Raw genomic sequence first — 10,373 nt, 5'->3', positions numbered from 1 at the left:
TCCACTGACCATCCTCTCTTCTTCACCTAAAATCAGATGTTGGAAACAAGTGATTACTGAAAATATATTCTGGATCTCAGATGTTATGTGTCTGCTTCAGACTTGGCTCAATTTTTTTTGTTTTTTAAACAAAACTATGTTTATACTATAAAAGAATCGGTCAATCAATCAAACTTTATTCATATAGCACCTTTCATACAAATCAAATGCAATTAAAATTACTTTACAAGACTGACAAAACACAGCATGATAAAAATGGACTGGGAGATTATTGCATACTTAAAACATAATTAACATACAAAATATAAAATGGATATATAAATATCATAAAATAGATTCAAGTCAGATTTTATACACTCCGTAAAGTCAGGCTAAAGAGATGGATTTTTTTTGTCTACTTTCCCACACTATTTCAGGCCCTTTTGAGGCTATTCCAGCAACTTGGAGCGTAATGACTAGATGCAGCATCACCAAAGGTTTTTGTTCTGCTTTTGGAACAGCTAACGTAGCGAAACCAGAGCATCTGAGAAGTCTTTCTGATAAAGTTGTCTAGTACTTTATTGATTAATAATAATAAAAAAAAACATTATCAATGAGAAAATTAGCAGGCAACCAGTTTGAAGGCATTAAGATTGCCATAGTAATTATAGTCAGCACTTGTGCAGCAGAGTTCTGGGTTAATCGCAGCTGATTTATTATGTTCTTTGACAGACCAGAAAGGAGAGCATTACAGTAGTATTATTTTGGTAACAAACTCCATTCATCTACATTATGTGCTCCAACAGCCTTTTCCATCTGCCCACTGTGTTGCTGCACCCGTCGGTGTTCTGACCTCTCTGTTGTTATCTTGTTGTATCCGCTGGCTCATCCCTTGCAGGCCGGGACAGGGCAGGCAGTCGGCCTACAGTCGGTGATGTCATCACCACGCGCCATCCCGACTCTCCATCAACCCCCATCTCTGACTGTGTGTAAGTGAGACCGGACTCGGCTGAGAAATAGGGAGTGTTTGACTGAGAGTGAGTGAATGAATGAGGTTTTTAAAATTTTTCTGTGCATATTCAGATTAGACATGTTGACATGTTTCCCATGAGAGAGCTGGTGTAATACAGAAATCTGGGAGAGAAAGATGAGGACAGAATAGAAGCTAAATGGGCAAAAACTAGAAACGGTACATTTTGATTTTATGCTTTACAGCTGTTTAATTTCAAACTTTTATTTGTTGAAAGTAACATAACTCTAGAATAACACCAGTTTTATGTCAAATTAATTGATAACAGTGACAAATTGTTGACCATCAATTTGAATGACAAATTCAAGGTCAATCACTTGTGATTGAATAATAATATATTGTTGATTGTTAGTTCTAATAAGGTCTGAGGCAAACATAGACACTAACTTTCTATGTTTCAGCCATAAATGTTGTATTTCAGGAAAATGTGATGAATATTGTGAATATTTGTTGTGATATTTTGTACATAATGATGGTAGCAAATGTGGTAACAGCTATGTATGTCTATGTCTGACCAGCAGCACAGCTCCACCTGATACTGACTGGGGTGTTTGCCTTTAATGTAACATCTTTGAAAAACTACTGCAAAGCAAAAAAACATACAATGTGATCAGTTCATCGTTGTCACTTGCCGAGCTGAATTAAACAGGATCTGATGTATCTTATCTCATAATCTATTAAGCTCCTACATGACTGATTGTTTTACTTCAAGCTAAATATTATATTTCATATAAGTGTATTTTTTTAGTGACTTAAGAGGAGGCTCCATCTTTCAACACTTTTATGATTTTTTGATCTTGTAGACAGAACAGGGAACAGTCTGCCCCTGGAAAAAACCCATCAAACAAAACAAATAATTGTAACCAGGAGCCTTATTATCTATCAGGTACTATTTTACATGGTCTAGAAAAAGCTTCCAGATTATGTAAAATGTTTTCAAGGGGCCCTAAATGGAGAATTGCATTTTCTCCAACTTAATACAGTTTAGAACCTCAATGATCCAGTCTTGAAATTTGGGTGGTGTAACATGCTTCCATTTCATGACATTGAGGTGTCTGGCCAATAAAGCAGTGAAAGTGAGACCTCATTACTCAGATAATGGGGACCCGTCCACGGCATAAGTAGGAGATTAGCTGTAGCCCTTACATCTATTTCAGGTGTCTGTATGGTTACTGAACGTCTGTGCTAATTTGGTGTTAGCATAATTAATTCTAAACAGAATTTTACATTGTAAAATACGTGTTGTGGAGGGTGAGTGTGCAAGGTCGAGTGTGTGTTCTTGTCTATTGTCAGAGTGTTATTCCTAAGTCATCCTCCTATATGAGGAAGAGGAGGCTCTTTTTATTCCATGTGAGGTGGTGCTCCTAACTAAGATTGACTGTGGAGTGACTACTGTGTGTGTGTGTGTGTGTGTGTGTGTGTGTGTGTGTGTGTGTTCCTTGAATTGGACTGCCTTCATGACTCCCATGGACTCCATGACTGCAGACTACTTCCATTTAACTGGCCACTCACTGTCATTTTTTGTGCCTCTCACCCTTCTTTCCTCCGACTACACTGTCGCTTCACTTCTACCTTCCTTTATTTACACTTTTTTTTCCATTTTCCTCCCTTTTCTTTCTTTTCTCTTTCTGTCATCTGCTTCTTCTCACACAGACTTGACCAGCAGACCCCGTAGTCCTCCTCAGCCTCCTCCTCTGCCACTGGGCCGGCCCCCGCCCCCAACTCCACCTCAGGAGAGGGGAAACGAGACAGAGCTGGGAGGAGTTGGAGGAGGAGCAACTGTGGGGACAATTGCAGCAACAGGAGGAGGAGCAGGAAGTGGAGGCAGTGGAGGAGGAGTGGAGGACTGGGAGGAGAGGGACAGGGACACTCCTCTTCGCCAACTAGAAGCTGTAGAGGGAGATGAGAGGGATGGAGCGAGGGTGCCCCGAGCCATCGATAACCAGTACTCCTTCTTCTGATGAAGGGAACGCCAGGAGGGAGAGGAGGAGCACATGTGTGCATCTTTGTGTGTATCCAACAGTGTGTGTGTGTGTGTGTGTGTGTGTGAGTGAAAGTGAGATTGGATGAGACGGTGTACATCATAGCCATTCATAACCAGTATTTTTATTTTGTTAGCAAGGTGGAGGAGAAGAGGAGGAGGAGATGTAAAGGTACTAACACTATATGAGAGAGTTAGAGAGAGAGAAGGCTAAGCAGACGGAGAGACGGGTGAGAGCAGCTTTACAACACTAACTAGCGGTACATTTCTTCTCGGTTTTCTAGTCACATAAGCTTTGTTTTGCCGGTATGCCTCACAACAGGCTCTTTCTTATATGTGCAAGTGAACAGTAGTGAGAGCTAGAGCCCTGTGAAGCCAGCAGGCCTAATACCTCACGGTGGTCCTGCCATGATAGCACATGTTAGCCAGAGGCCAAACATACTCTACAGATGTTTCTACTGTGGCAAGCAGACCCGGTACATTACACTCTCACTGATACAGAGACAACATTCAAGCAACATTTATTAAAAGCACTGTAATGGCCTAAAGGTTCCACATGTAGCAAAAATAACATTAATATTACATGATGTTATTGTGTGATTGAATGTATAATAATACTAACACTAATAACAATATATTGATTTACAATGTTTACTGCTTCAGTGCCACATGTCCAATGTGAGTTTGACCCCATTTACACTGAGCCAATTTGTGCATCTTTGCTGGATTGGCTGTCCAGTATCAAAAAAGCCACATGTAAATGCAACTAAGAAGCATCATGGACACACTTTTAAAAGTCCTAAATTCATTTGTCTCCTCAAGACCTATATTTCAATCGTGACTATGTTCTGTGGAAATAACCTCTGCAGGCTGCTAAAATTACATTGAGTTAAATTAAATGACATTAAAATGCTCTGTTATTGTGCCTGTCCAAGATAAGCGGACAGTAAAAATGAAGAAATTGTTTTATGGTGTTTGATATCTGATTCCTGATCAGCTTAATTACTCAAATGCCTTAGTTTTTCTTCTGGTGTTTTGGCCAATACTAAACAGTTGCATGTGCATTGCCACAACCCCCTAGACTGGAGTAGGACTGACTAGAGTGTGGATACCCAAACCAAGCCGGAACAGGACCTGTTGGTACCCATAGGACCGGGTAAATTTAGGCTAGACAACCAGAGCACTCAAATGTCTGCTTTGTTTAAAGGTCACAAATTATGCTTTTTTTCAGGTTTAAATAGTTACTTAAAGGTTATACTAGAAAACGTTTAGACGCTTGTACGTACATTAAGTTCATTAGTTTCCTTAGAGTGCCAGTAGCACCAGACCCTCTTTTCACCTTTCTGTGAACATGCTCTGTTTTTGCTCCTGGCCTCCCACTTTTGTTGCACTTAGGAAGAGTTGTCTAATAGAGGAACACCAGTAACATGTTTACACAACGTTTAGTGCTGTTACAATAATTACTCACAGGAAATTTGGCTTAAAAAAAGCTTCACACAAGTTCTCCAGTACATTCTGACGGTTCATCAATGCTACTAGCCCGAACACTTAACCTGTTTCTGCCATTTGGCTTGTAATACAAGCCACTGTTACCCACCTTACCTGCGCAATATTACATTGTGGCTAAGATAAATAAGCTAATTTCATCCACAAAGCAGTAAAATAACTTTAAAATAGCAACACTTACAGCATCAGGATGTGAGTGAGGTAGACTCACTGACAGTTGGAATAGATCCACTCTTGAGCTTTAGTCTCGAAGTAAATCCAGTGTTGTACTGACCCTTGGTGAGAAAACACTCTGACATGAAATGTTATGTGCCAATCATGAAATGATTGGCACATAACATGCGAAGCTTTAGAGGTATCTTTAGGAACATTTAAACAATAAATATACGATATCCACTGTGTCTTCACTGGCTCTGAAGATGGAATTACATAGAGACATTTGTGCTCATTTGTGCAACCAACACAAACAACTGAGCATAATCCATGCTTTCCTCTGAGCTGTGCCAATCACAGCAGTGGACCGGTAGCGCCAAAAACGGTTCTGAGCGGGAGGAGGATCTGGGAAATGAACTGCTGTGTCATAAAGCGGCAAATCTGAACAGCGTGTTCGATCGGGGGTTTTTACAAATGCTGAAGAAACCAAAACAGGCAGGGACTGCTCTTTTGTCATGTTTTGTGTGTCTCTACACACACCAGAGGACCCATGTGAATGTCAGAAAACACTCTGAAACTGAATTTTGCATAATATGTGTTCTGTAATGATAAGGGGAAAAACACTACAAACTCAACTGCGTCATGCTCGGGACATTATACACTCTAAGCTTGTCAGGTCAGGTTTGGGCGCCACACTCTTGGGTATGGGTCGGATTTGGACAGAAATATGGGGCCCAATCCATACTCTAGGGCTGACCCTGATTTTCATGAGTCAGATTTGTAATCTAGCTAAGTGTGAACAAGTTATATTAACCCGCTTTTGGACTTTATCCACATTCAACACACAAGTGTAAGTGGGGTCACTGTCAAATTAGAGTGACAGAAAAGCCAATAAGACACTAAAGTTGACATCAGAATAGTTTGACAGTTCCATCTGCCAACTAGTCTGTGCCAGGCAAAGAAACCACAAATCATGTAAGCTTCAGGTGGAGAATAAGGGATGAATGGGATGACGATCAGTCCCATTTCAGTGGTGAATGAATATATTATAGTCACTTTTGGGGTTCAGCTGTGGGACTGTGTGTTTGTCCACTTTGTGTATATTGAACATCGGTAGTCCCACTGAACTGAATGTATGTCAAGCTGATATTGAAACCTTTGACCAGTCACTGGCAAAGCTTAAAAATAAGGTACAGGTTGGAAACAGCAGAATTTATTGGTACAACCTCTGAGTAGTAGCTGACAGCTTTATTAATGGTTAATACATTACTTATTTGAGCTGTATAGAGCAGTTATAAGCCAAAAATAACTTTTGGCAGACATGGTAACTTTTTGGTTGGTCTGACAGTAATACAGTTATAAATGTTGGTAATCCTGTTCGAGTCCTAATTGATCTCCTTTCTAATAAGTCATGGGTTTTCAACCAGTGGTCTGTGGTCCATGAAGACATTGCAGGTGGTTTCTGACCATGCATTCAATATTGTAGTTTGACTGTAGGAATCTTTTTTTATATTACTGTTTAAGACGTATTTCCATGTATTACTCATTGTAGGGGGATTATCAAATCCCTCCAAATCTGTACAACTTAGAAAAGCCCAGGTGACTTGTGTTTAAAATAGTGCCCATCCGGTCTATCCGCCCCACAGCTGTGGTCCTTAGGTTAATTCTTTGAATGGTGGTCCCTGGGTCACACTTATTTGAAAACCCCTGTAGTAAGTCAAAGCATTAGTAAATCATTAATTAACTAGTAATAAAGCCATTAGTCACAACTTACAAACCCCATTATAAAGGATGGCAAGCATCGAAATATATTATTTTTAACAGGCTTGTTACTCAGACATTTTTATTAATTTATTAAGTAAAGCCTTATTAAATGATTTAACTGTTAGTAAATGATTTCAAAGGTGAGACAAAAATTCAGTTTTCTGCCATAATAACTTGCATATTAGCAAACATGATCGGGCAAGCATAAACAAACTTTATTGCCAAGTATTATTGAAAATACAAGGAATTATCAAATCAATTTTTTATTAGCACAATCTGTTGGTCACTACTGGTGAGTAGTAGTGAAAAGCTCAGTAGGAAATTAGCCTGAAATTAATCCATTTTTGATCATTTCATTTTTGATAAACAGCTGTTCAGCATAATTGGTTTCAACTTTTCAACTGTAAAAATGTAGTGCTTTTCTGTTTATTATAGTAGGCTGAGTACAATTTTGTTTGGTAGGATACGTCGTACTCTGGCATTTTGTAGACTGTACAATAATTGATACAGATAATCATTGGTTGCATTGTGTGCTGAAGTTCCTACAACCCCAAATCAGAAAAAGTTGTCAGTATGTAAAATCAAAATTATAACTGAAAATAGTGATGTGTAAATCATCTGTCCTATGTTACATTGAAAACAATACAGCAACACATTATTTGATGTGATATCTCTTCAATTTTATTCTTTTTTAAAAATACACACACACTTCTGTTCTAATGCCTGCAATACATTCCTAAAGAACTTGGGACAGTAAAGCATTTACCACGGAGTGATGTTGCTGTTCCTTTTCACAACACTTATAAGATGTTTAGGGAGTGAAGACACCAAGTGATCAAATGTGTCAGCTATGATTTTGTCCCATTATTCATGCAAACAAGTGCTTAAGTTTGCAACAGTCCTGGTTCTTCATTGACGCAATTTGCATTTCAAAATGTGCCACACATTCTCCACTGGGGACAGGTCGGGACTGCAGGCAGGCCAGTCCAGTACTCGCACCCATTTCCTCTGCTCCCCAATAATGAGATAAAAACACACCTGACACGCTTAATCACTTGGCTGCCTCAGTCCCTAAACATCTTTTAAGTGTTGTGAAAAGGAACGGCATCATCACGCCATGGTCAATTCTTTACTGGCCCAACTTTTTTTGGAATGTATTGAATTGAAATCTGTGTTTATTTTGAACAAAGAATAAAACTGATGAGGTATCAAATCAAATAACGTGCTGCTGTATTGTTGACAATGTAAATCAGGACACAGATGATTTACAAAGTACTATTTTCAGTTGTAATTTTGATTTTACATACCGTCCCAACCTTTTCTTATTTGGGGTTCTAAAAGAACATATTTACCATTACACATGCCTCCTTAAAATGACAATCTTTTAAATGGAGTTTGGTTTGATGTTGTCTAAATATAAACAAGAATGTTATGTATTGGGTCTAAGAGGCACATGAACTACAGCAGGCAGGATACATTTACCTCAGTTACACTCTGTGCGTGTCTCTCTCTGTTTCTCTCTCTCTTTTTCTCTCTGATGCAAAAAAGTGGGAACTGGGAGAGATGTTTTCTGTCAGAGAGATGTTGATAATAATGATGGTCAGAATAATAGTATTAATTTTTTTGTTTTTTACGCTTACTCCATGTAACACCTGTTTCAACTCAGTCTTGTAATTCATTTGAAAATGTCTGTGTGCCTTTTTAATTTTTTTGGGATAAAAGGAAGGAAAAAAATGCTTTAATGCCTCATTCTCAAGGCTGCTGTGTCCCTCACTCTCTTTTCACACTGTCTCCTCCTCCTCAGCCTCATCCTCCATTCATCAAGGGTGAAAGAATATGTGCAATTAGCAGAAAATGTCAATGAAAACACCTACTTTTTCTACTTGTGCCTTTCTGTGTTTGTCTTCTTATCAGCCTCTGCCTGCATTTCTCTCGCTCTGTCTTCAATCATCATTCAGTTTGGAATTTGCCTGTTGTCGTTACGAACCACATAACCTACCTACCGTAATTTCTGCCAGTCTTTTCTTTGCTCATGTGTTTGTCTGTATGCACCTTTCACCTCCCAACCATCATGTTCTGTGTCACTTTCTCAGTTTCAATCTCTTTGTGCCTTTCTCTGTCTCTTTTCTCTCTTTGCTGGGACCGTGTGTTGAGGGCGGGCAGTGTTGTCTGTCCACCCTGTGTGGTTAGTTTCAGGTATTACATTGACTTTAATGATAATGATATAAATATAGTGAAACATTGTGGTTTTTCTGTGGTCATTTTCTTCAAGTTTTAAATTTTATCCATTTGTAAGACACATAAACAGAGTGATCATTTTATTAGGTACAAATACTTTGGTCTGAATTTAAGGATAGGTCAAGTTAGTGATCAAATAATTTTGGGTCAGTTTTCAATTGAAAATGCAAAAAAAAATGCACCTTCTCATGTGAATTTTGCCTTTTTTGGTTCTCTTAAAGAGCCCCTGGCATGCTCATTTTGCTCATTTAATATTTAATCTTGGGTACCTCTACATTAGCTTTGCTCATAAGCTCCCCTCATAGCTCAAAATAGTCTGCAATTATTTCAGAATAATAGACCCTCTTCTTAAAAACAAGTGGATAGTTTGTGAAAACACACAACTCCTGCTACCGGTGTTGCATTGAGGTGCAGTAAACCTCAGCAGCATTAATTAATGTGAATGTCTTCTCCATAGAGGGTAAACAACGGTATATGTGCCAATGAAAAGAGATGGGTAACACACTAAACAAAGTGGGTAATTGAGAAACCCCATATTTTAACTGGCATAATGCAGACATAGCAACTTCTCCAGCCTTACAACAATTCTCTCTAACATTACAGAAACAACATTTTTTTTAAACTTACTGTTAAGTCCCACAGAGTAGTGGAAACATCGCTCCCTTTCAAGTAGCTCCAAGGTCTGTAAATCCAACTGGTGGTTGCTGCATCTTCCCCCACACGACCATATACAGTCCCAAAGTAGTGAAACTAATTCCAACAGGTAGCGTAGCTCTGACAATAACATTGATCAGTAATCTGGGGAATCCAGCATTGATGAGCTGATCATTCATCGCCACTGGGGGCTTCACTGGCACGGCCGCTTGTAGGTTAGACCCGGTCAGGTAAACCAGCTAGTCCCTGTACAGGAACATTGCCGGACATGCAGTAACCTCTGGCCTCAGTGCAGCAGCAGGAGGTAAAATATATCCACAAAGTTATGGCCTTTTATGACAAAATCGTTGCCATGATCTAGAGAATACCATTGTTTTGATAATATGTCTTCTTCTTTCGGCAGTTCCCATTAGGGGTCGCCACAGTGAATCATCTGTTTCCACCGAACTCTATCCTTGGCATCCTTTACTCTCACCCTAATTAACTTCATGTCCTCTTTTAGCACATCCATATATCTCCTCTTTGGCCTTCCTCTTGACCTCTTGCCTGGCAGCTCCATCTCCAACATCCTTCTACCAATATAACCACTATCCCTCCTCTGCACATGTCCAAACCACCTCACTGCTACAGTCTCTAACCCATACAGCATAGCTGGTCTCACTACTGTCTTGTACACCTTTCCTTTGATTCTTGCTGCCATTCTTCTGTCACACAACACTCCTGACACCTTTCTCCACCCATTCCAACCTGCCTGCACTCACCTCTTTCCACACTTCCCGTACTCCCCATCACGCTGGACTGTTGCCCCACATACTTAAACTCCTGCACCTTCTTGACCTCAGCCCCCTGTAACCTCACTGTTCCACTTCCCTCCCTCTCGTTCATACACATGTATTCCATCTTACCATGACTGACTTTCATTCTGACTTCTTTCCAGAGCAGACCTCCACCTTTCCAAGTGTTCCTCCACCTACTCTCTGCTCTCACTACAGATCACAATGTCATCCGCAAACATCATTGTCCACAAAGATTCCTGTCTGACCTCATCTGTCAACCTGTCCATCACCA

The 10,373-nt window shown here is 39.7% G+C and overlaps 1 protein-coding gene across 2 annotated transcripts in view; it reads left to right on the top strand.

The window, feature by feature from the left end:
- sh2b1 (SH2B adaptor protein 1) overlaps positions 1 to 7,004 on the top strand; it is a 22,440-nt gene extending 15,436 nt beyond the window's left edge. The window contains exons 9-10 of one of the 2 annotated variants that reach the window (XM_020613207.1): positions 878 to 968; positions 2,663 to 2,773. In XM_020613207.1, the coding sequence (XP_020468863.1) occupies positions 878 to 968; positions 2,663 to 2,684 (113 nt within the window). In that variant the 3' untranslated portion in view covers positions 2,685 to 2,773. Of the gene's footprint in view, positions 1 to 877; positions 969 to 2,662 lie in introns of both variants that reach the window. The other variant, XM_020613206.1, reaches the window with a different exon arrangement.
- Positions 7,005 to 10,373: the final 3,369 nt, after the last annotated feature.

This window comes from Monopterus albus, unplaced genomic scaffold (genome assembly GCF_001952655.1).
Source record: "Monopterus albus unplaced genomic scaffold, M_albus_1.0 scaffold131.1, whole genome shotgun sequence".
Lineage (NCBI taxonomy): Eukaryota > Metazoa > Chordata > Actinopteri > Synbranchiformes > Synbranchidae > Monopterus > Monopterus albus.
Note: the sequence above shows the minus strand (reverse complement) of the source record. Positions and strands in the feature narration are given on the sequence as shown.